Source organism: Budorcas taxicolor, chromosome 7, assembly GCF_023091745.1.
Source record: "Budorcas taxicolor isolate Tak-1 chromosome 7, Takin1.1, whole genome shotgun sequence".
In the NCBI taxonomy this organism is placed as follows: Eukaryota; Metazoa; Chordata; class Mammalia; order Artiodactyla; family Bovidae; genus Budorcas; species Budorcas taxicolor.
In genome coordinates this window covers 21,462,674-21,488,061 of record NC_068916.1, presented here as the reverse complement: position 1 = coordinate 21,488,061, position 25,388 = coordinate 21,462,674, and the positions used below count along the sequence as shown (strand labels likewise).

At 57.6% G+C, this 25,388-nt stretch overlaps 1 protein-coding gene across 3 annotated transcripts; it reads right to left on the bottom strand.

Annotated features, from left to right (window-relative positions):
- Nucleotides 1–202: 202 nt before the first annotated feature.
- Nucleotides 203–11,606, bottom strand: MKNK2 (MAPK interacting serine/threonine kinase 2). 3 transcript variants are annotated; one of them, XM_052644148.1, is made up of 14 exons: nucleotides 11,524–11,606; nucleotides 11,240–11,375; nucleotides 7,823–7,910; nucleotides 7,615–7,716; nucleotides 7,435–7,532; nucleotides 5,563–5,642; nucleotides 5,159–5,232; nucleotides 4,814–4,918; nucleotides 4,669–4,724; nucleotides 4,489–4,584; nucleotides 3,892–4,086; nucleotides 3,094–3,258; nucleotides 2,427–2,470; nucleotides 203–2,176 (listed from the first exon to the last, which is right to left on the bottom strand). In XM_052644148.1, exons 2-14 carry the CDS (start codon nucleotides 11,288–11,290, stop codon nucleotides 1,936–1,938), a joined length of 1,395 nt encoding a protein of 464 aa, XP_052500108.1. In that variant the 5' UTR covers nucleotides 11,291–11,375; nucleotides 11,524–11,606; the 3' UTR covers nucleotides 203–1,935. The 3 variants fall into 3 exon arrangements, with proteins under 3 accessions (XP_052500108.1, XP_052500109.1, XP_052500110.1); XM_052644149.1 differs by lacking the exons at nucleotides 5,159–5,232; nucleotides 11,524–11,606 and having other exon boundaries at nucleotides 11,240–11,287; XM_052644150.1 differs by lacking the exons at nucleotides 5,563–5,642; nucleotides 11,524–11,606 and having other exon boundaries at nucleotides 11,240–11,287.
- Between the last annotated feature and the right edge of the window lie 13,782 nt (nucleotides 11,607–25,388).

Genomic DNA, 25,388 nt, shown 5'->3' with positions numbered 1-25,388 from the left:
CAGGACAACAGAAAGCCGCAACGTGAGCATGCAAACGGGTTTTTATGACTTTTATTAAATCCTTACAAAACAGAATACAAAATTCCGGCATTGACAGTTGGTGAAAAGGAAAACTTCTGAGCTGTACCAGCTCACCTGGTAGAGTGGAGTTAAAGTGCTTGGATGTTTTTCCCCCACTTAAAAAAATTTTTTTTTTTTTTTACCCATCTTAACGTTGAAACACTGCTGTGCCCCCTTCCCCCAGCGCCGGAGCAGCCTGAGAGCCAGGCTCATTCACAGTAACGGTTCTGACCAGTCCTCCGGGCCGCACTGTTCGAGACAGCGGGGAGGAAGTGGATGTCCCACCTTTGGATTACAAAAAAAAAAAAAAAAAAATAGCGGCTCACAGCTCAGCTTTCCCGAGTAAAATGGCCATGGCGCCTCGCAGCGGGCGAGAGTCCGTTTGTTTCATTTTTTTTTTTTTTTTACAAAAATGCAGAATTCTCGGCTGCAAAACGTGGAATCACAAATGGGAGAGAAATGATGGTGGGGGGCTTGCCTCCCCACCCCCGGAGTCTTTGGAAAGGCCAGTCCACAGATCCGGCGGGCGGGGAAGGGAGGCGGCCCCCACCAGCCACCTAGGACTGTGGCAACATCCAGACGTGGGGGGACCACCGAGACTGCGCCGAGCTCCCCACGCCTCGAACCCCTCCCCCCGCATTCAAGTATTCTTCAAGAACAGGGAAGGGAAGTCAACTTTTGTTTTAGAAAACTAACGAAACAGAACGAACGACTAGAAGCCAGATCGGGGTACCCGCAGAAGCCGGCCGGGACCCTGGGGACCGCCTGCCCGCGCCCGCCACCCCGCCCCCGCCCCGGCAGAAGCCCCTGTGCACGTAGAAAAGGAAGCCTGTGTATTGCATAGTGTCTCCCACCCGAAGCCCAGGCGTCAGATCGGGGAGGGCCCAGACTCCCCAGACTGGCGGGTCACGCGACATCTGACTCGGGCGCGGGCGGACCGGGCAGCAGCTGCGGCCTTTTCCTGAAGGTGGGCGGGGCAGAGACGCCGCCCGGGGTGGGGGAGGGGGGCTGACGGGGCATCCACACCGGACCCGCGGGGCGGCCGGGCAGGACGTGGCCGTGGTCAGACTGAGCCCTGAGAAGGGGCACTCGGGTGCCCGGGTCTGGGGTCCCTGGGACCCCCACGTCGGCTGACGGGCGCCTGTCCAGCCCCTCCCGCTTGCCCTGGCGCCCTCCTCCCGGGTGGGCAGTCCCCAGTGGAGGGGCCAGAGGAGGGCCCATCAGCTGCAGCTTAAGGTCAAGGTTCGAGGGAGCCCCGATTGTCAGTCGGCGGGAGGGGTGGGGTGTCCAGTGGGCGTCACTCCGCCCTCCCCGCCCCAGGCTCCGCTCCCGCGACTGCGGAGACCTGAGAAACCCCCGGCCCCGCCGCCCACCAGGGTGTCTATGGGGAGGGAAGAAGCTGCCGTCTCATCCAGGGGAGGTGGGGGTGGACCGGTCCCTGAAAACACCGCGAGGGCCGGAGAGGGCGGCGGGGCCCCGCCCGGCCCAGGAGACGCCACGCCCTCCTCTCTTGAGTCCCGCGGGGGGAGGGAGGGGCCTTCACAGTGGCCGAGGCGTCCCGGGCGAGGCGGCGGGAGGGAGGGCCCACCCAGCCGCGCGCCCGCAGCTCTCCTCCCCCCGGAGCCTGCTTTGCTTTTAACACCATTGGAAGAGGGGATTGCGGGGAGAGAAAAAGAAAAAAAAAAAAACCCAACAGCAAAAACCTTATATAAAAAGACCCCCGAGCTGAGCAGAGCGCCTCGGAATCCAGCCGGGAGGGGGAAGGAGGGGATGGGGGGAGGGGAGCCCGCTGGTCATGGCGGGCGGGCAATAGCTTAAAAAATCTTTTTAGATCTGACAGGTGGGGAAGGCCTATGTACAGAGGGAAGGAAGGCGTCACGCGTGGTCTCCCACCAGGACCACGGGGGCCGCGGACAGGCTGGCGCGCTGCCGCCGCTGGGCCAGCTTAGACTGGGAGGGCGGGGACAGCTGCAAGCAGCGTGAGGTAGCTCGGATGACCACGGGCTGGCCCTGCTCCGCCTCCTCCTCCGCGGCGTCTTCCTCGCGCTGGGCCAGCTGCCGGTTCATGGCAATGGCCTCGGCCGCGAACGAAGTGAGGTCTTTGGCACAGCTGTTCCTGGGGACCGGGCGGGGGTGGGGGTCACCAAGGAGGGACCGCAGACCCTAAAAGGTTCCAGTCTCCGATGGGTGGGTGTGGGGCTGGGGCGGCAGTGGGTTGGAGCCCCCCCTGGAGTCACAAACTCTGCGCCTAACAGAAGGACACCCAAGCGCTTGGACAGCTTCCCTGCCCCAGGACTGAAAGGGTTTTTTACATCTTAACATTTAGCGCCCCTCATGGACTTAGGGCTCCCCACTTAGGGCCTCACCTCTGCAGGACCATGGGCGTGGGCAGGGTGTTCTCCGGGGCGCACTGCAAGAAGACAGGAGAGGCGAGGTTGGAGAGGAGAGCCCGCCCGCCCGCGTGGCGCCCGGCTGACTCTGAGAACACCAGAGCACAAGGGCGGTGAACGCAGCGCACCTGCGGGTAACCCGCTAAGTTGGGGGCGGGGCCTGCCTCTCAGCACAGCTGCCCCTTCCAGGTGGTTCCCAGCTCCTGGAAGAGGGTGGAAGCCCCCTCCACCTTGAGTCTTTGCTCCCCACGGTGCCGACCTTTGGCCTAAGCACCTACCCCCTGGGATGACCACTGGGCAGAAGACAGACACATCGTGCTTTTCCCAGACTGGTGGGTAGAGAGCCTGGAACTGCCGTTGGCAGGCCATGAATCTACCTTGGCTTGCTGCCCGAGTGCCACCTGGCTGACCTCAGCTTGACGCTGTTCGAGAAAAGAGGCCCCAGCATCTCCTGGACACAGAGCTTGGCAACAAGGAGCACCTGCAGTGCAGATTGAACTTGGCCAGCAGGCAGTGGGGCTTTCCCTACTGTGCCCTAGCTCACTCTGGGGCTCTTCGACCCTTGCTCTGAGTAACCCTGGCCCATTGGCAGAGGCTTGATGGAGGTCTGAGTACTCCCACGCTTCCTGGGGCTCCCACTCACCCCCTGCACCCAGGGGTGCTGCAGGACTTGGGCAGCGCTCAGTCTCTGCTTGGCATCGCGGACGAGGAGCTTGGAGATGAGGTCTTTGGCAGCAAAGGAGATGTGGGCCCAGTCCTTATCTGGAAACTCGTACTTGCCCTCCTGGATGCTCTCAAACAGCATGTTCTGGAGAGGACACGGGGAGAGGGGTCAGCTGCAACTAGCAAGGGCTGAGGCCATGTCCCCAGTGCCTGGATGGGCAAGCCCAGACCTGGAGGAGCACCCCTCCTCCACCACATCCCGTGTGACCTGGGCCTGGGCTTAGGGAAAGTGTTCTGAGCTCAGCTAGCAAAGCAGGGGTACTGGGAGGCTGGGCCAGAGAGTGGCTTCCGGGAGGTACTTGGGCTCTACTGGAGTGAGCTGAATCAAGGGAAATCAGGCCATGACGCCTGAGCCTCAGGTGGTCTATAGAAGGCTAGAACCTGACCACCCCAAACCATAGGCCTTGCCTTTGGAAACGAAGAGGCAGTGGCCTGCTAATGTGGCCAGCGGTTGGAGGCCAAGCCCTAAGGGGTGCTCAGAGGTACACAAGACAGGATCTGCGGTTGGGTGTGGGTTTGTGTGCAAACAGGGCAGCCCTGGGGGGTGCACGAGCCGGTCCCCAGGGTAGCGGGTAAGTGTGTACATAGACCAGGCCTTGGGGTGCACCAGGCAGGCCGCGGTGAAGATGCACAGCCTGTGTGTATGAGTGTGTGTGCAGGCCGAGGCAGGCCTGGCGGGGTGCTGGGGGAGGGGTGCACAGCAGGCCGCCACTCGCACCTGGCAGGCGGGGCAGGCCTCCCCGCGGTCCCAGCCGCAGTCGCTGCCGCAGTGGCCCACGAAGGGCGGATAGCCGCTGAGCAGGATGTAGAGGATGACGCCCAGGCTCCAGAGGTCGCAGCGCTTGTCGTAGATACTGGCCTCCTCGCTGAAGGCCTCCACTACCTCCGGGGCCATGTACTCCGCGGAGCCGCACTGTAGGCGAAGGCAGGGCGTGAAGGCCGGCGGAGGCGGGAGGGGGCTCACTGACTTGGACTTCCTGAAGCCCGTGCCCGACCAATCAGAGGCTACTAAAGAAAACAGCCCCTCCTTCGCCCTGCCGGCCAATCAGAAGCCACCGAGGGGGCCGGCCCCACCCCCAACCCTCACCCCCACCCAATCAACAGGTGCCGGGAGCACCCCCAGGCCCACAGCCTCGGCTGCGGCCCTGCCCAGCCAATCAGCGGCTGTTGCTAAGCGGAAGCTCAAACTTTGAGGCCTCAGCAGTCAAGCAGGATCCACACCTTGAGGTTATGCAACTGCGGTCTGGGACCGGATTCGGGACCATTCCCGCCCCCTCCGCCCCTGCCAGCACTGCCCCTCCTCGCAGGCCCTCACCGGGGTGAGCAGTTCTGGGGTGGAGATGGGGGAGCAGTCCCCGTTGAGTTTGATGCCACTGCCCAGGTCAAAGTCGCAGATCTTCACGGGGGACACCTGGGTGGGGTTGGAACCGGCTGTGAGGGCTGGGTCCTGGGGGCCTGGTCCGAAAGGAAAGCCACCCCCTTCTGTACCCCTCACCTGGTTGGGGTGCTCACAGAGGATGTTTTCCGGCTTTAGGTCCCTGTGGGCGATGCCTGCCGGGAGAACCAAAAACCAAGGTCAAGGGTGGGTGGGCACACTTTTCAGGGGTCCTGGGCAGGTGGACTGGGTGCAAGCCACCCACCTTTGTTGTGCAGGAAGTCCAGGGCACTGGCTACGTCCTGCACCACCACGCTGGCCTCCAGCTCATTAAAGTGCCGCCGCTTGTGTATGTGGCTGAGAATGGAGCCTGGGCCAGAATACACAGGTGTCACCTCCACTGCCCAATGCCCAGCACCCACCCCACCCTGGCAGGGAAGCCCCCACTCTGGCTTCTTTGAGTCCAAAGTACTCCAACCTGAGCTGGGGCCACCACCCTGGACCCCTAAGGTCCCTCTGATGGGCAGGCCCCCTGGAAGTTTCTCCTTGGTGGCCCTGAGCCCCCAGGCCCATCGGGATCCAGACAGAAATTGCGCCAGGCCACACATACCACCCCGCATCTTCTCAAACACCAGGTAGAAACGGTCCTCCTCCTCAAAGAACTCAATCAGCTCGAGGACGTTCCTGGGGTGCAGGGCAGAGGGGCAGGGGAAGGGTTGAGGCTTCCTCAGGCCCGCGTGCAGCCGCAGCCACAGCCCTGCCCAGGAGGGGTGCGCCTCCTCCACCTCCACCTGCCGGCAGGAGGCATGGGCCTAGGGCCATGGGCCTGCTTCCACCTTGCCCACCTCGGACTGTCTGGCTTGCCCACCACTGGGCCCACCCACAACACAGGGCCTGGCACACAGTGGGTGCTCATTAAGTGGCCACTGTGGGTGATGAGGAGGCTCTTGGGCCCATTTATCCACTGAAAGGTGGCTAGGGGCCCAGTGCTGTGACGAGGCTAGGTCACATTACCTGTGTCCCTGGCACTGATATAGCATCTCCACTTCCCTGAAAACCCTGCTCCGAATGTGGCCCGGCTGCTTCTCAATGATCTGAAACGGCCGGGGGTGGGGGATATAGGAGTGGTGAGGACAGATACACATACAGAAACACAACTGGGCCAGCCGGATCCTCCACAGCCCGCCAGAAACTTCCCCTGGGTCATGCCTGAAACTCATCAGAGCTTAGACTTTTAAGCTCCGGAAAGCAGAGCTCTCCTATGGGGGCCCAGAATTTACCGGAAGTCAAACTGTGGTGTCAGCACAAACGGGGCAGCATGTCCCCAGAGGCCTCCCAGGAGGGGTGACATGGCAGGAGAGGCAGAGAGGAGCTGGAGCTCTCCTTCTGGAGCAGGCCGATTTGGACCTGGAGCCCCTGCAACTTATCCCTTCAGGGCAGCAGGTTCTTTAGACGAGGTGCCCCCCAACCCCACCGCCCAGAGCAGGAGACTGGGGGCCACTGTGGTGACTCACACCCCACCCAGGGGAGTAGGGGCGCCTGGGGCAACTAGCTCCTGCCAAGCTCTCTTCCTTCCCCGGGCACCACATCACCACATCTTGTCTCCCAGTCCCATGCTAATCTAGGGAACACCCCCAGCACCTGCTGGGACCTTCTTCCTAGGCTGGACCTTGGGCTCCCTCTCACTGGGTGGGTGGACAGGCTTGGTCACCAGCATGCTTGGGGCTCCGGCCCACCAGCAGCCTAGGGGAATGCCTATGGTGTGTTCTGCTTGCCAGGCTCCAGCAACAAGCTGGCACCATGTCCACTGGCCAATGGGCCGTCACCCGAAGTGCTCTCCCACCTGTCGAGTGACAGATACACCTGCCCCACAGATTCCAGGGGCTCCTTGACACAGTGCCACCAGTCATGCCCTTCTGGAGTTAACTGAACCTCATCCCATCTCCTGGGAACATGGCTAGGGCCCCCACTCCATGGAGGAGACAGCAGTCCCTCTCAGGAGGGATGTGGCCTTCTGGGGTTCCCACCCAAACACCTAGCCTAACCACTCCCCGCCTTGGTCTCCCTGTCCGTCAGAGTGACAGGAGCCAGCCTGCCCAGCAGGGTCCGTAGAAAGGAGGGTTCGGGAGCCCCCCAACCATGCAGAGAGTGCTTGATGCTAGGTGTCCAGTCCTGTGGCACCATCACCCACCCCACCCGGGCACTCCCAAGGGGCAGGGGCCACAGCCACCCAGGTCACCAGGCTTCCACCAAGGCCTGAGGTTTCCAGCCAGTTCTGCTCGCCTTGGAGTACCTGGCCCTCCTTCCTGGGCAACCAGCCTCCCATGACCTCACCCAGCCCAGAAGCCTGGAAGGCTTCTCAGAAGGTGGGGTCTGATGCCTGGCCAGGCACACAGGCTGCGTGGCCACACCCTGGGTCAGGGCAGCACAGGGTAGGCAGGAGGCTCTCACAGGCCTGCCCTGGTCTCCCTGGCTGCCCACCTCCCCAGACTCAGAGTACAGGGTTTTGATCTCTGTATCAATGCCCAGAAGCATTCCTTAGCCCTGGAACAGGAGCCTGAATGACCCAGCACGGGAGCACTGGCTCTGACTGAACCCCCAGCTCTCGGCGACCCCTCTGGCAGCAGGTTCTTGGCCACCTGTGCTGGCGTGCCACCCCTGGTCACTTCTCACCTGGACTTGGGGGCTCAGCCTGGGCTGACCTAGATTCCCAGGGGTGGCCTGAGTCACCAGCCTTGGGGCCATTTTTAGACACTGGTTTTCCCCGGCTGTCAGTCTGGCAGCTCAGATGCCAGCTCCCTTCCTTCTGCCACCTCTAGTGGTGCCAGACCCTGGCACTGCTGGGGAGAGGCAAGGGGCATGCTCCGGTGCCATGGGCTGGCTCACCTTGACAGCATACTCCTGGTTGGTGATGAGGTTGATGCAGGTCTGCACACGGGCATGGGCACCCTCCCCAAGCACGTCCTCCTGCAGCTGGTAGACATCTGTGGACCCGGCGGTGGAGGTGAGAGCCTCCCTGGGCCAGCCCATCTTCCCAAAGCTCCCACCCCGGCCCGCTCCGCTCACCTTCAAACTTGCCCGAAAAGCTGTCGGTGGCCCGGCATCTCTTCTTCTTTTTGCCTCTCTTCTTGGCATCAGGGATGTCGATGGGCTGGCTCGTGGGCATATCTGTGCCGGGAGGGCTGGAGGTAAGGCCCAACCAGCTTGGGAGGCAGCCCAGCCCCCTCCTACCCCGCTCCACCACCAGAGACGTGCCCTCCCCTCAGCCCCTCACCAGGGCGGGTTGGGCACTCTGGGCTGAAGTCAGGCTCCCCGTGGCGGGCCTGGTCTAGGGTGAAGGCCAGCTCGAAAGGATTCTGCCCCTGCAGGAGAGGAAACGACAGAGCTCAGGCCCTCTCCCTGTCCACACACTGAGGGGCACAAAGCCTGGCTTTGCTGGGCCACCAGAAAATTGACCCTTCACTCCCCACCTGCAGCCGTCAGGGCCTATGCTGAGGGGATGTGGTACAGGAAGAGGCTGGTTGCAGGTAGGGAGTGTCACTTCCCAGGCCAGGCCTGAGTTACCGTGGGGCCCAGGCTGTGTCATGAGCCCTGGTCTGTTCACCTGCAGGATGGGGCCAGCACCACTACCTGGCACAGGGATCAAAGGTGTGGGGCAGCCACTGGGAGGGACTGAGTCACTGGCTTCCCTGGGTGGGGCTGCCAGCCAGGTGGCCCTGCCTGCTTTCCCATGGCCTCCTGGACTCAGTTTTCCCCTCTGTGAAATGGGGCAGCACGGTCCCCTTCGCTTCACACTGTCCTCTCGTCCCCACTGCACCTTCTTCCCACTACATTGCCTGTGATGTACCCCCATCCCCCAACTCTGAGCCTCCTCTCCTGCTCTCACCCCCTCCTCGTCTGCTTTCAGATCCTCAGCACCATGACCCATGCAGGGACACAAGGGAGAGGTGCCTATGGTCTCCCACATGAGCACTGGATGCTCCCTGCCCAGCCCTGCCCTGGCCACAGCCCACAGGAGGGAACCCCTCACAGGCCCTGGTGTCCAGCTAAGGAAACAACCCGTGTAGCAAGCAGGGGCCAGCTCAAGGTCACCCCCGACAGCCTCCAGGTCCTCTGCAAGGGACCCTATCCCGGGAACAAAGGTGGCTAGGGTTCCTCCCAACAAAAGACAACTGGGATAAATATGTTCCTGCAGAGCAGGTTGAGCGTGATGACTGGCAGCCATGGCAAGGCACGAGGGTCGGGACGCTGAGGCCCACCAGCTCAGCTTGCTCTCCTGAGCTCCACGAGTCAGGGCAGACCAGGTGGCCAGGGCTTCAGGTGGGTGTGGGGGCCCTGCACACACAGCCATGGTGCCAGCCCTGACACTGGATGACTTGGGTCAAGTTGCTGCCCCTCTCTGGGCCTTGGAACAACTGGACCCAGGGCTTTGGCAGGAGGGCCATCTGACAGAGAAGAAATGCCAGGAGACCCTCCAGGAACACCCAGGGGTCCACCGGCAGAAGAGGCTAGGCCAGATTCCTTCAGACAGGAGGCCCGGAAGCCAGTCCGGCAGCAGAGGGGCAGGCAGAGGTCAGAGGGAGCGGCTGAAAAACAGGCGTGGGCCCGCCCGGACTCCCCACCCGCCTGCAGATAGTTGCTAGGAAGCCCAGCGGGCGGGGGCGAGGGAGGGAGGCAGCACTGTAGCCAGTGTGCGCGGGCTCAGCCACCAGCCCCTGCCCTGCCTGCCCAGGGCTCTGGCACCCATGGGGTCAGGGACACAGCTGCGCCGGCGCTGGCAATCTGCTCCAATAAGTTGGCGCCGAGTGACCACCTCCACCGGGGAGGAGAGGAGGGGTAGCACCGTGGGGGTGATCAGGAGTGGACGTGAGGCTCGGGGCTAGCAGCTCCTCACCAGCTACCCGACCCCAGCCTACTGATCTGAGCACCTGGGGGAATCGTAGGACTACCGAAGGGTGCAAGGACCTGAGAGAGCCTCTGGGTCCTGACCAACCCCCTGCCCCGTCCTAGCCTCCAGTGCAAAGAGCACTGGAGAAGAGATGGCCAAGCCACCAAGATGAAGGGACAGCAGGCCTGCTCCTGTGTCCTTGTCACCACGTGCAGAGGGCCTGCAGGGTGGGGTGGGGGGAAGGCCCACGCCTTCCAAGCCTCTACTTTCCCATCTTAAAAGGGGGAAAACACATCAGAGACATCTGGCAGACCAGGGGAGCAGCTGGGTGCAGCTGGAGGAGATGCTGAGAGTGGCCAGCCCTGGCCACCAAGAGAGCCACCTCAGAGCTAGGACTCCCTGCCCAGGGTCCCTCCAACTCCCTCAGGGCTCCCACAGTCCCACCTCGGTGGAGGGCTGTCGTGTGGCCTGCAGAGGCCAGTCCGTGCTACCAGGCAGTGTACCCAGACCAGGCCTAGGCCTGGCTGCAGGCCTCCAGGCAGCAGGCCTTGGCAGGAGGTGGGTGGAACCATCCAGAAAGTTCAAGTGTGCTTTGGCCACCATGCTGGCCCCACATGCTAACCCCATCTTGGCTCCCACCCAGCCCCCAGAGGGGACAGACCACTACCAGGGATGTCTCTTGTCCACCCTGCTCCTGCCCAGTCCCAAACACTTGGACATGCCAAGGCTGGAGCTGCCCTGGGAGGCAGGGGGAAGCCAGGAAGACAGGCGTGTGGGCAGGGGCGGGGCGCTGGCCTGGGGCGCTGGCCTGGGGCGCTGCCTGGATGGGCTGGGAATTTTAACCTAGTCTCAGCTTGCTCCTCCTACTGTGGTTGCAGTTCACCTGTAGGCACTGGAGCTCAAGCATGCACATACACAGACACAGACACAGACACAGACACACACACCCAGGTCCTGCCTTCTCTACAGGGCAACAGGTCCTTGCCCAAGAAGGCCCAGGGAGGCCATTACATAACCCGGCCAGTGGGGTGGGGTGGCCATTGACATCACTGCCTCCCCAGGGCCAGGCTCTGTGGGGCCCCTGCCTAACACCTGCCTGCCCCCCCAGACTCGCTCATCTGAGACCAGAACTCCACTGCCACAGCCATGGGGCCGCCACAGAAACTTCCTGCTCTGACAGGAAATAGCACTTGGGCCTGGGGTGTCTGGGAGGTGCAGAGCTGGGAAGGCATTCAATCCACTGCCGCATTCTGTAGACCACCCAGGAGGGTGTCCCGGGGACTGCAGCCCTGTCTGGGGCTCCTGGAGGAAGGACCCAACAGACCCTCCCAAGCCCTCCCAAGCCCTCCCATGACGCTGGGGACAGGACTATGGCTGCTGACTACCCCAGCAGTGCACACTAGTTGGGGTCTGCAGGGGACACACAGCCAGGGGCCCTCATGGGCAGGGGCCCCCCAGCTCTGCCTGGGGTTCTTGGAGTAAAGACCCCAGAGGCCCCAGGGCACTAGGGACTGACTGTGGCATACTGAATCCCTCCCCATACCAGCACATGCCTGGCTGGGGTCTTCATGGGTACACATGGGTAGAGGCCCCACAGACTGGGGAGCTCCGGGAAGAAAGACCCCACAGGTCCCAGGGTGCTTGAGACTGGACTCTGGCCCAGGATCACCTCGCCCCGCAATGAATACCAGGCTGGGGCAGCCCCAGGCAAAGGGTGAGGTTGGCATGAGCCGCGGGAACTGGGGGCGGGCTCCAAGTCCAGTGGTCCCGCCCTGGGCGCCCCCAAACCGACCTGACCCTCACCTTGAAGGAACGGTGGAAGCCCTGAAGTTCGGCTGTTTTCTTCTGCACCATCTTCTGTCCGGGCCCCGCCAGCGGGGGAGGGGACGCGGGGCCCGGAGGGGCGGCCCGTGGGAGAGGGGCGGCAGGGGAGGGGACCCTGAAGGCGGGAGCAGACAAAGGAGGGCGTTGAGTGGCCGCGGCCGGCTGCGCCGGGAGCCCGGGCCAGGGCGGCGAGGCTCCGTGGGGCCCGATCCCCGCGCCCGGGCCGGGGCCGGGCCGGGCCGGAGTCGCAGGGCCACACTCACCGGGGTCGGGCTCGGGCCGGGGCCGCAGTGCCGCCGCCCGAGACGCGCAGCCCGGACCCCGCTGCGCGGACCGCGCGGGGAACAGCGCCGCCACCGCCGCTGCCACCACCGCGGACTCCTCGGCCTGGGCCGCCACCGCCGAGAGGAGCCGGGCGCGTCGCGTCGCCTCCGCCTTTATAGGCCAGGCTCGGCCCCGCCCCGACGCAGACCCCACCCCTCTGGGCTCCGCCCATGCGCACACGGCAGGGGCGGGGCTGGAAGGCCCCTCCGGCTATGCGGAGTGTCTGCGCGCCTGCGCCGTGCGTGGCGCGGGGCTCGGGGCGCGGGACCCGGGAAGGATCTTGGCTTGCTTGGACAGGTCTGCCGGAGGCTCGAGGAGACCCGCGGGACCCTGATTCCGAGCTGGAGTCCGGCCCTGCCCTCTGGCAACAGCCCTAGTCTACCGGGCAGGGCCTAGGATGCACTGACTTCTATGGGCAACACGCCTGCTCTAGAACCTGCTATAGCTCCCACTTGGATCTCTCGGCTCTAGGATCTGCCGTGGCTCTTTTTCAGCTCCCGGATCCTGGCCCCAGCTGTCGTGCAGGCGCACCAGCTGTCGTGCAGGTCCACCCCAATAGGCTTATAGGCCCAGCTGCTTCCCCAGGTTGCTCCCCAAGAGTTCATCCAATTGTTGACTGGGAAAGGGGACGCAGTAGCGGTTGGCGACAGATCTGTGAAGAACCGTCCCTCAGTTCTGCAGAAAGGAACGTTTCCCTTGACTGATGGAGAAAAAGCCCAAGGGGGTAGCGGTGACCAGGACAGGAGGCAAAACACAGCCCCATTTTGGCTGGAGCCCTTGACCCAGGCTCTGAGAGAATGAACCAGCTCTCCATCCCCACAACCCTGCCGCGGATGATCCTCAGAGCCCGTATCTGGACACTTAGTGTCTCACGTTTGCAGAGTAGACTGTCCTCTCTCCCATCCAGGGCACAGCCTGTCCACTGAAGCATACGTGCATGCGTGCATCTCTATGTGCACTCATAGACGGGCTGGGTAAGATGTGAGCTTCCAGAGGCTGCTTCTGGAACCCAGAAGTCTGAAATTCAGGTGTCATCCTCAAGACCACACCCTCTCCGAAGGCCCCATGGGAGGATCCTTCCTACTTCTTCCAGCTTCTGGTACTTGTTGGCAATCCCCAGTACTCCTTGGCTGGTAGCCACATCACCCATTCTCCACCTGTCTTCATGTGACCATCTTTTCTGTCTCCCTGTGTTTCCTCTCTCTGCTAAGGACACCAGTCATTGCATTAAGGCCACCCTAATCTAGTACAACCTCATTTTAATTTGATCACACCTGGAGACTTCCCTGCTGGTCTGGTGGCGAAGACTGTGCTCCCAATGGAGGGGACCCAGGTTTGATCCCTGTCAGGGAACAAGATTCCACGGGCCGCAACAAAGAAAATGCATGCTGCTGACCTCAGGGAATAGAAATGAACTGAGGCCTTGCCTCAGGGCTATCTTCCTAGGTCCAGTGGAGCTCCAGTCCTGTGCAGCCTGATTTGGGAGTCTGGCTGGTGGGGGCATATTTTTTTCCCTAAACCGGAAGCCAGGTCCAGCACTGGGCACTGCTCAGAGGAGCTCTTGTACTCTCACACAGTCTGCACAGGTGGTCCCTTGGTGAGCCCAGTAACGTGGGTGGGGAAAGAGGAAACAGAGATGGGAAGATAGCCCCCACCTGTAAGGTCCTTCAACCTAGGTCTCCTCTCCTCAACCCAGCTGAACAGCCTCCCTGGCTCCTACCCATTCAATGCCAGGAGCCTCACCCCCTACCAGTTATGACAACCAGACACCTCCCAGCATCTCCTGGAGAGCAGGATCACCCCCCCACACATACTGCTTATGCCCTCTGGGTGCCCTGAATCCTGCAGACCCCATCCTGTGCTTGAGGAGGGAGCACTTTGTTGGGTGCTGGGAGGGGGTCCTGGTGCACACATGGGCTCTTCAACAAGGGTAGGGGCCATGCATGTGTGTGCTGGAAACGAGTTCTTGCATGTGTTGTGTGTGTCCATGGGTAAATGCAGGTATATAAAAACCACTGGAGATCCCCTGGAATGGGACACTTGAGTCCCCAGGACTGAGCAACAGAATTGGCCTGGGTGCTGGCCGTTGTGGGGGCCTGGGTTGTGCTGGCCAAGGCGAGACAGCCAGGCCCAGCCCCAGTCCAGTCTGCACTGGGGGGCAGGTGCTGGCAATGGGAATGGGAGAGGGGGAGGGACCTCTGAGCCTGAGCTCCTGGCACAGAGGCCTCAGTCCTGTCCTGTCACAGACTGGCGGCCAGCTCTGGGCAACCTATTGCTGCCATCTTCCTTGAGGACAGCCCTGTTTGCAGGCCAAGCTCCCAGGGGTGCTGGGTGCCCAGGGGCTGGGAGGTACCTGGGGAGCTGGCCACCCTGCCCACCTCACCCTGGGACCCAAGGAGTCTTGCCTTCCTCTAGGAGACCCCACCTGCCAAGGAGGTGAGGCAGAAAGCCTGGGCCCTGGCTCCATCCCCTCCTGCTGGCCAGTGTCCCCCTTTGGGGCCCTGTCGGGGTTGGGGCAGTAAGGCTTAGTCAGGGGCTGGTCCAGCAGGGGGAATGATGATACAGAGCTGTGGGCAGGATGGGCAGACTCTGGAACAAGGATATTCCCCCCACCCAAAGGATGGCAGGGAGGCAGACAGCTGGGGAAGGGGTCTCAGCATTGCCCTTGAAGAGCAGGAGTCAGAAGGCACTGGCCTGATCAAGGAGGACAAATTTCCTGTATCAGTTGGAGCAGTTCCGGGGCTACACAGCTTTTCCCTCCCCTCCCCAATTGCAGATCCATCCCAGCTTCCTTTGTGGCATCCTAGGTGGCCAAGAGGAGAGGGGTCTGGCCTCCATCTTCCACCTCAGTCATGGATGAGGCTTGGCAGAACTCAGGCCAGAGGTGCAGGGAACCAGCTCTCTGAGAAGTAAATTCTACAAGGTGACTCTGCCCCTGTTGTATGTGGGCATCTCCCCCAAAGCCTAGAGGAGACAACAGGCAGGTTCTGAACCCCCGGGCCTCTGCTCCTCCTGCCCTCTGTGGGCCTGAGGAGCCAGGCTGGTTGGCTGGGTGGGGTCCACTCTGACCACCTCCTCCTAGGCCTGGCAGGGTAGCTGAGCCCTGAGATCCTGGGGCCTCAGTCGTGCAGAGATCACCCCCCAGACAGCAGCCGGGGAATCCAAGGACAGCTCAGGACCTCCAGACCCAGCAGGGAGAGCCCCCAGATTTAGCAAATAAAAATACAAGATGTCACTTTAAAGTTGAATTTCATATAATGAATAACCTTTCAGTATCATTCTCATGTATATCCCATGCATTAGTATATCCAAAATAATTATTCATTGTTAGTCTGAAATTCAAATTTAAATGTATATTCTCTATTTTAATCTGGCAATCCTACCAAGGGGTAATGGTAAAGACTTTTGTCTTCCAGTGCTAAAAAGAAGTACCCAGACTTCCCTGGTTGTCCAGTGGTTAGGACTCTGAGCTTCCAGTGCCTCACTGCGTGGGGCACAGGTTTGACCCCTGGTCAGGGAACTAAGATCCCACATGCCACTCGTAGTGAGGCCAAAAATTAAAAGCAGAACTTGTTGGGTGCTAGTGTGTGCAAGTGTGACCAGACTAGAGTGTGCATGTGTCTGTACACGTTTAGAGAGGCACTAAGCCTGTGTCCGCGTAGGGCAGACTGTGTGCAGGTGGAAGTGGATAGAGAGGGTGCATATGCACAAGAAAGCAGTAGGTGCCTGTGCCTGGTGAGGGATGGGGGTGCTGGGACCACCACAGTACCCTCATAAGCCCCTGCCTTTGTGTGGAGCGCTGGGTCCCTCCCTCAGCTCAGGCACCTAAGGCTTGGAGGGGGCACAGGGCTGGCAGAAGCCTGCTCCAGACACAGCTTCCAAGTCAGGATCAGGGTGTCGGAATCAGTCGGATCAGTACTCGGGGTTGAGGTGGCTGTGGTTCTAAGGGGCAGGTAGAGTTGACATCACGGGCTGGCACCCAGTCTGGTCTGTACCTTCTCTGCATGTTCTCCCCTGTCCAGGGACAGGAACCACCAGTCCCCAGTCTTATCAGATCCCCAGGTAAGTGAGGGTCATGGTTAGGGTCATCACTGGGCCCTCACTGGGCTGGGGCCTCTGGATGTGAGGGCCGGTGACAGGAACATCTGATGCAAGTGGCTGTAAGTGTCCCTTCCTTCTGGCTGACTCACAGCCCGCTCCATTCCAGTGGCTCAGCAGTCCCGGGGAGGGAGCCAGGACCGCTGTCCTCAGTGGGGGTGGGGTGAGGGCAGGGAAAAGGGAAAGCAGGGGCGGGTGTGGCCAGGAGTCACAAGCTGGCTTGCCAGCCTGGCTGTGGGTGTCTCTGCAGCTGTGGAGCCTGCTCTGCTGCGGCGGTTGTGTGGCCTCTCAGGGGTCAGGCCCTGAAAGTTCCCAAGGGGGTGCAGGGGTGGGGTTGGGGCCGAGCAGCACTGCCCTAACAGATGGCCAAAGGCTACACTTTGCCACTGAGATGGGTAGTTTGGCTTGTCGTCCACTTTCTCTCTGGGTCTCAGGCAGTGGTCACCCTGGTGGCCGTCAGGGGAGTCAGGTCTCCCTCTCCCAGCTCCCCTGCCCCCTAGTAGTGATCTGGGCATCACCTACAAGAGTGCTTGGTTTAAGGAGGGTGAGGGGCTTTCCCGGGAACCTGTGGATATGAAACCTTACGAGGCAGAAGGGACTTTACAAATGAGATCAAGGGCCAAGAGATGGGGATGATCCTGGATTAGGGGGTCAGGCAGTGTCATCACAGGGTCCTTATAAGAGGGAGGAGGAGGGTCAGAGGCAGAGAGAGATGGAGAAGTTGTGCTGCTGGCTGTGAGGATGGAGGGAGGGGCCACAATCCAGGGAGGCGGGCACCTCCAGAACATGGGAAAGGCAGGAGCCAGTGCTCCCCTGGAGTCTCTGGAGGGACCGGCCCTGCCCATGCCTGGATTTAACCCCATGAGACCAGAAGACCCCTGACCTTCAGAACTGTCAGAAAATAAATTTCTGTCAGTTTTGAGCCCCTAAATCTGTGGTATTTTATTACAGCGGCGGTAGCAGGCTCATACAGGCACTAACCCCGGCAGCATCCCAGAGTCCCCATTTAGCAGATGAGCAAAATGAGGCAAGTCCAGCCAGGCCTGGGGAAGGCCAACCGATCTGGCTTCCTGGCCAGGAACAGGGACTGGGGACAGGGGCAATGTCTTCAGTGGCCCTTGCAACTTGGACACCTGGGCCCAGTGTCTGCTGACCTGCCAAAGGCCCCAGAAGCCTCTATGGCCGGAGGCGGGGGTTCTGCATGACCCTGGGGCTGGCGCAGGGACCACGTTCCAGGAATGTCCTCCCCTGGTGTTGAATTTGCTTGTACTGCTAAATGCTCGGGCCGATCTGCTGCCTGGCGTGTGACCCGGTCCCTTTGAACCCTCCCCGCAATCTGCAGCGGGACGCCAGCAGCGCCCAGCCGGTTCCCACGCCGTGACCACCGCCAGGCGTGCCCTTCCCGGACGCCTCCTCATTCTCGTAGCTGGGTCTCCCGGGGCGCCCTTCGCTAGCTGCCCTGAAGTGGCGGTCGGCCTGGGGCGATGACGGGAGAGGGGGCGCCGTGATCTGTAGCACTAGGTGCCTCGGAGGCGTGGAAGGCCCCGCCTGCGCGTTGGCTGTGGTTTGGGGTCCTTGGGCCTCTCAGCGGGACCCGTTGCCGGGGCAACGCGTTTGCGTCAGCGAACCTGGCTCAGAGCCGGAGCTCCCTGGGAGTGGGAGGTGGGGCCCTGGCGTTAGGCCAATAGAATTCCAGAGGTTGAACTCAAGGGGCGTGGCCGCGGCCTGCTCTCGGGCCAATGGGGTTGCTGTTGTCTAGGTCGTGCTAGGAGGGCCACGTCCCTTTAAAGGGACCGCGCGAATCTCACTGCGTCGGGCTTGCCTCGGAGTTCAGGGAGAACGACATGGTTTGGGGTTAGGGGTCTGCTCCCCAGGTGAGCATAGCAAGAGCGCGGAGGCACTGCATCTGGATCCCGCAACTCCCCAGAAGGCGCCCCCTGCTCAGCATGCTGTGCTCCCCACTCCAACCCCGCCCAGAGGATCAGTTACGCCCTAGGAGGTTAGGGCGAATCCCTCGCACCCCTGCCCTCGCCAAGACCCTACTGCAGCTGGGGAACCAGATTTGTCCCCAGGCCTGGGTCCCTGCACCCATCCCTAGTCCTCGAGGGCCAGGAAACATCGCTCACAAGGACCCCGGCTCCACCTGTAGGTCCAGGAGGTTGGCCCCCTTGTGCCCAGGTCTCATGCCCCCGCACTATCCCCCCCACCCCCTTCTCAGTTCCTGCAGAGGAAAGCAAAGGGGGTCGGTGGTGTGGGTCTGTTTCTTGTGGACTCTGGGGGCAATGTCCCCTCACTCTGGACAGGCCCTCCTGTCTGCTGTCTGGTGGTCCGTGTCAATGAAAGACAAATCAGGAATAAGAAGTGACATTGGCAGATCCTGGGTGCAGAGAGCAGCCAGAAGTGACCCCCCCACACACAGAAATAAAACACATTCACTTGCACCCTCTGAGTCCCACACCTGGTCTGCCCTCAGGGGTGGCCTATGGGGCCTAGACATGCCCAGGGCCCGGGCCTCTGCCATGGCTGGTCCCAAAGAATAGAGAGGGGTGGCTGGACCCAGAGATCTGGGGAGGAGAGGGACAAAGAGATGGTTAGGGTCCCTGGTCCATGTCAGGCTTTGAGATGTGGACCCAGCTTCCCCCTGGTGGGCCTCTTTCCTGTCCCTCAATCACCCCTCACCCCAGCACCTGGAAAACCACTAACCTGAGATGTCCTGCTTTGGTCTTTGTCCTCTGGCCTTGTGAGATGTTAGTTTTAGTGGCAACTGGGTGGAGGGCATCTGGGATCTCATGGTACCATTTCTGCAACTTTTCTGTGAATCTGAAACTAGTTCAACATGAAGCAAAAATGATAAATCACACCACTAGTGTTAAGTAATCTCTAAACACTTTGTTGTTGCCTGCCTCCCGCCACTAACCCATAACAGATGACCTGCAGGTGCAGCACGGCCTTCCAAGACGTGCGGCCGGACATGTTCCAGAAGACCCACGGCCTCCAGCTGTTCTGGAAGGACCTTTCCTGCTTCCAAGCAGGCCCTGTTCTTGGAGGGCTGGCTTTGGTCTGTGAAGCGGGGAGGGCCATTGGCACCCAGCCCCCTGAGACCCTTCTGGTGGGCTGTCTACGATGTCCATACTCTCCAGGGATGCTCCAGCCAGCAGGAAGCTCATCCATCACATGTTCAGGATTCTTTGAGGTTTACGAAGGTACCACTGGGGTGGGCTGTCTGTTTCCAGAGGGCCAGCATGCTGTGCTGCTGGCTGTGAGGATGGAGGGAGGGGCCGTAAGCCAGGGAAATGGTGCCTCTAGAAGCTGGGAAAGGCAGGAGCCAGTGCTCCCCAGAGCCTCCAGAGAGACTAGCCCTACCCATTCCTGGATTTTAGCCCAGTGTAACCCATGTGGGACTCCTGACCTCCAGAACTGTGAGATGACAAATGTGTGTGGGTTTTTTTGGCTGTATCTTGCATCTTTCGGAAGCTCTTAGTTCCTTGACCGGGAATCGAACCCATGCCCCCTGCAGTGGAAGCACTGATTCCTAATCACTGGACCACTAAGGAAGTCCCAAACGTGTGGTTTTAAACCTTCAAGTTTTGGTGATTCATCACAGCAGTCACGAGAAACCAACAACCTCGGCCTAAGGGTTGAGCATGCAGGGCTGACTAGCTGTTGCTGCTCTAACAAACTGAAGCTGCTCCTGTACTGGTGCTGGGGGCCTGGACTGAAGGAAGAGCACATTCATTTGACAGAGTCCCTGCAAGAACTTGCAGGGGCCCTGGAGTGGAGTCAGAGGAACAAGCAGGGAGACAGGCTCACACCAAGTAAGGAAACAGGCCAGATGGTGGTAGAAGGGTGGTGAAGCCAGCACGTGCCAGGAGTCTTGAGGCCGCCTCCCTGACTCATGCCCAACCAGGTGCCTTGCTCACTGAGGTCAGGACTAGGGCCCAGTACTTGGCCAGAGGGAGAAGTTTCCAGTCACTTGGGCTGGGGGTCCTGGGCTGGGAGGCTTGGTGGGGACCACCTGACTCCAGCTCTACCTTCTAGCAAAGTGCTAAAAGGACCAAGTGTCCCCGTGGGACATCATGAGCTAGGTGCTCAGACAGACCCCTGGGAGGTGGGCCGTGGGGGGACCATGAAAGCCTGGCGGGTGTAGGGAGTGGCCTCCCCCGCCATCTGTTTCCCAGGTGGCCTTCCTGGAGCAGCGGGTATTCAAGGCCCTCAGTGGCGGTGGAGCCTGGAGCAGAGTCACTGGTATTTAAAACGTTCAGAACAAGCAAATCCACAGAGAAAATGGGGAATGGAGAGGGGCGGTGATTGCTAGTGGACGTGGGACTTCTTTTACAGGGGTGAGAATGTTTTGGCACTGGAAAGAGGTGACAGTTGGACGACCTGTGAGTGGACCGAAAGCCCAGAACTGTCCACTGTAAATGGACGGACTGCAGAGAGTGTTGGCGATGGCTCACCAAGATGCTTGTCAACAAGAGACGTTGCACGGCCCATTGGCGGCTGGCGACTGTGGTGACAGTGCCAGGTGCACACGGAGAGAGCTCTGCTGTCCTCTTAACTGAGGTTGGACGTGAAGTAAACATCCACACAGTTCATGTTTCCTGGCTGTGGCGGGGTGTGGAAGGAAAGCGTCTGGGTGGACAAAGAGGAGGAAACCAGCGAGCATCCGCTGCAGATCAGGAGCTGTGTGCTGAAGACTGTGCTTTCCAAAAACATCCATGGTGGGGAACAGCCACTGAGACAACACCTGCTCTCTCTTTCAAGAAAGTTCAGTGTACATGAGAGACGACACGGCTCAGAGGTGGTGCTGGTGGGGTCGTGAGGTCGGCAGCACCCCCGGATGCTACCTGGTGGGTCGAGGAAGGTGTCAACATTCTGTGCCAGGAGCGTGCCCTGGAGCCTTCACACACGTGAGGATCCTGCCCCCAGGAGACACTGGGATGACGGTGGGGGGCTCCTGGCATCGAGGGGGTGATGCCAAGGAGGCAGCTCCACACCCCACAGCACCCAGGATACACCCCACAGCACCCAGGATGCCCCCCACAGAGGATGATAAGCCCCAGTGCCAGCACTAAGGGGGACAACTGGTCCAGAGAGCCTTCCCAGGAGGGAGCAGGAGGAAGCATCAGGAATGTCTCTGTAGGTACAGTGTTAATTGCTCAGCTGTATCTGACTCTTTTCAACCCTGTGGACTATAGCCCATCATGCTCCTCTGTCCATGGAATTCTCCAGGCAAGAATACCTTGTGGGTGTCCATTCCCCTCTCCAGAGGATCTTCCCAACCCAGGGATTGAACCCAGGTCTCCTGCACTGCAGGTGAATTCTTTACCATCTGGGCCACCCAGGAAGATCCATCTGGGAAGACCTCTCCAGAGATGAATAACTGACTGCCTTCATGTCAGCAAATAGCCACCATCTGCATTCCTGTCATGTGATGGAGTGACCCAGTATTTCAATGGTGGGATTCATGTCCACTTAATGAAAAAAAGCTGGACGGCTCTCAGGTGGCCACTGCATTCCCACTTCCCAGTGGTCACACCCTAGTGCCATTCCCTCCCAAGTGTGAGCAGCACCAATGAATGGGGCAATAGTTATGTTGGGTTGTAATGCCCGTCTTGTTGGCTCTGATGAAGCACATGGCCATGCAGGGGTGGCCCGCGTGGCAGGGGCCTGAGGGTGGCCTCTGGTTGATGGCCAGTGAGAAACTGAGGCCCTCAGTACTGCCACTGTAGGGAGCTGAACTCTGCCAACAACCATGAGAGCATCAAATACAGTAGGATCCCTCCGTAGCTGGGCTTCCAGGTGAGACCCGCCCCCTCGAAACCCAGTCTCACTGCCACCTTAACTGCAGCCCAGGAAGGGGGATGCAGCTGGCCAGGGCCTGGACTCCTGCCCCATGGGAACTGTGAGATTGCAAATGTGTACTGTCTCAAGTTGTTCTGTGTGTGGTGTTTTGTTATATAGCACTAGCTGACTAATACAGTGATTCCATTATTAATAACTAACTAACAGCTTCTCTTAAGAGAAGGCGATGGCACCCCACTCCAGTACTCTTGCCTGGAAAATCCCATGGACGGAGGAGCCTGGTGGGCTGCAGCCCATGGGGTTGCAAAAGAGTCGGACACAACTCAGTGACTTCACTTTCACGCACTGGAGAAGGAAATGTCAACCCACTCCCTCCAGTGTTCTTGCCTGGAGAATCCCAGGGACAGGGGAGCCTGGTGGGCTGCTGTCTTTGGGGTCGCACGGAGTCAGACACGACTAAAGTGACTTAGCAGCAGCAGCAACAGTCAGGACACTTCCCTTAAAATCTGGGCTCTTAAATAAACCCATGCAGCTATGGGTACCCTATTTTTGACAAAGGAGGCAAGAATATACAATGGGGCAAAGACAGCCTCTTCAATAAATGGTTCTGGGAAAACTGGACAGCTACATGTTAAAGAATGAAGTTAGAACATTTCCTAACACCATACACAAAGATAAACGCAAAATGGATCAAAGATCTAAATATAAGACCAGAAACTATAAAACTCTTAGAGGAAAACATGGGCAGAACACTCGATGACATAAATCAAAGCAAGATCCTCTGTGACCTACCTCCTAGAGTAAGGGAAATAAAAACAAAAGTAAACAAGTGGGACCTGATTAAACATAAAAGTTTTTGTACAGCAAAGGAAACTACAAGTAAGGTGAAAAGACAACCCTCAGAATAAGAGAAAATAATAGCAAATGAAACAACTGACAAAGGATTAATTTCCAAAATATACAAGCAGCTCAAAAAACTCAGTACCAGAAAAACAAACAACCCAATCAAAAAGGGGGAAACTACCTAAACAGACATTTCTCCAAAGAAGACATACAGATGGCTAACAAACATATGAAAAGATGCTCAGCATAGCTCATTATTAGAGAAATGCAAATCAAAACTACAAAGAGATATCACCTCACACCAGTCAGAATGGCCATTATTAAAAAGTCTACAATCAATGCTGGAGATGGTGTGGAGAAAAGGGGACACTCTTGCACTGTTGGTGGAGTGTAAATTGATACAGCAACTATGGAAGATGATATGGAGAGTCCTTAAAAAACTAGGAATAAAACTACCATATGACCCAGCAATCCCACTCCTAGGTATATACCCTGAGGAAACCAAAATTGAAAGAGACACAGGTATCCCAGTGTTCACTGCAGCACTATTTACAATAGCTAGAACATGGAGAAGGAAGTGGCAACCCACTCCAGTGTTCTTGCCTGGAGAATTCTAGGGACGGTGGAGCCTGGTGGGCTGCCGTCTATGGGGTCGCACAGAGTCGGACACGACTGAAGCGACTTAGCAGCAGCAGCAGAACATGGAAGCAACCTAGATGTCCATCAACAGATGAATGGATAAGGAAGTTGTGGTACCTATCCATAATGGAATATTACTCAGCCATAAAAAGGAATGCCTTTGAGTCAGTTCTAATGAGGTGGATGAACCTAGAACCTATTATACAGAGTGAAGTTGAATCAGACATAAAAAGATAAATACTGTATTCTAACACATATATACAAAATCTAGAAAAATGGTACTGAAGAATTTATTTACAGGGCAACAGTGGAGAAACAGACATAGAGAACAGACTTATGGACATGGGGAGAGGAGAGGAGAGGGTGAGATGTATGAAAGAGTAACATGGAGACTTACATTACCATATGTAAAATAGATAGCCAACCGGAATTTTCTGTATGTCTCAGGAAACTCAAATAGGGGCTCTGTATCAACCTAGAGGGGCGGGATGGGGAGGGAGATGGGAGGGAATTTCAAAAAGGAGGGGATATATGTATACCTATGGCTGATTCATGTTGAGGTTTGACGGAAAACAGTAGAATTTTGTAAAGCAATTATCCTTCAATAAAAAATAAATTAATTTAAACAAAACCTGGGCTCTTGGGCTTTCCTGGTGGTCCAGTGGTTAAGACTCCGAGCTTCTACTGCAGAGGGATGGATTTGATTCCTGACCAGGGAAGTAAGATTCTGCATCCTGCACAATAGGACCCAAAATTTTTTTTAATAAAAAAATATCTGGGCCCTTCCCCTCATGCAGAGGTATCCATTCTGGAGAAAGTTTAGTATATTTCTATTGGCTGAGAGTTAGTTAACCTCAGGCTATTAATGTCTAGTTTCACTGCTGTCCTGTAAGCCCTGACAGTTGATTTTTTGTTCTTTTTTTTGTAACACAAGTGCCTGACTTACACGCTTTGATTGCCAAGATACCCACTTCAAAGACGGCATCTGGAATAAACACCTTGCAGCCAACAAGGTGGCTTGTTAAAAACCAGGTGACCTCCCCCACTGAGTTAGAGATCTCAGTTGGTATGCATAACCGACCATTTGGACTGCTTGCTTTTTCTCTTCTCACACTTTAAACTCCTGCTCGTATGTTTGGAATTCACCAATAAATAGTGAGCCTGTGGAACCTAGGCCCCCACCCTCAACCCCAATAAAACCAGAACCAGACTCCCCAGCTTTCTCTCTACCCAAGATCTTGCTGTGTGGGCCCAGGTCTTGTAAGTAATAAACTTTTTTTTTTTCCTAAAAGTCTCCTGATAGTTATTGCAGGTTGTCCTGCAATTGTAGTAAGACCCACAGGAGCTGGTCCAGCCACACTGGTTTTCAAGAAGCTGAAACCCACTTACAACAATCACCTTCTGATTAGAGGTGACAGCCTGTACAGTTTGGGGTATTATCTCATGCATTTTTGGAATTTGACATTTTTCCTATAGTCGAAGAGATCATCAATTAAAAAAGAAAATCAGTTTTTACAAATGCTTTGACAATAGTCTAGCAAAAATAGAGTTTCTCCAGTTTAAATTTAAAACACTGATAGCGAATAAACTTTAATAAATGACCTATGTATAAAACATCTTATGTTTATAATATTTAATACATTAATTTGTAAATGAATTATAGGAAACAAAGTAATATGTTAAGAAATCAATGTATCATTTTATAATTAATCTATCCATAAATTTATATATTGATATGTTGTTGTTGTTTAGTTGCTAATCTGTGTCTGGCTCTTTTCCGACCCCCTGGACCGTAGCCTGCCAGGCTCCTCTGTCCATTGGATTTCCCAGTCAAGAATACAGGAGCGATATATTGATATATCACTAAATTAATACATTTTCTTAGCTGGCAGGAGAAGTAACTGTAAATGTTTAATAAATCATTCTGCCATGTTTTCCTTGAATTTCTTTTTTTTATTGAACTATAGTTGATTTACAAAGTTGTGTTCATTTCAGGTGTACAGCAAATTGATTCAGTTATATGTGTGTGTGTGTGTTTTCAGATTCTTTTTCCTTAAAGCTTATGACAAAATGTAGAGTATAGTTCCCTTTCTTTCCTGGCCATGCTGCGTGTCTTGCAGGATCTTAATTCTCTGACCAAGGACTGAACCTGAGCCCTTGGCAGTGAAAGTGCACAGCCCTAACCATTGGACCACCAGGGAACTCCCAAGTATAGTTCCCTTTGCTATACAGTAAGTTCTTGTCATTAATTTCTTTTAAGAAATATTTACTTATTTGGCTGCATAGAGTCTTAGTTGCAGCATATGGATCTTTAGCTATGGCACTGAGGATCTTTAGTTGTGGACTCTTAATTTTGGAATGTGGGATCTCGTTCCCTGATCAGGGATGAAATCCAGGGCCCCTGCATTAGGATTACTGA

What these genes read in the sequence shown, in the direction of transcription:
- MKNK2 (XM_052644148.1), bottom strand. Translation starts at nt 11,290, where the DNA reads ATGGTGCAGAAGAAAACAGCCGAACTTCAGGGCTTCCACCGTTCCTTC. An exon ending in AGGCCTGCCCCGCCTGCCAG is followed by an intron (nt 3,259 to 3,891) that starts GTGCGAGTGGCG and finishes TGTCCTCTCCAG; the next exon opens with AACATGCTGTTTGAGAGCAT. An exon ending in AGCACCCCTGGGTGCAGGGG is followed by an intron (nt 2,471 to 3,093) that starts GTGAGTGGGAGC and finishes GTCTTCTTGCAG; the next exon opens with TGCGCCCCGGAGAACACCCT.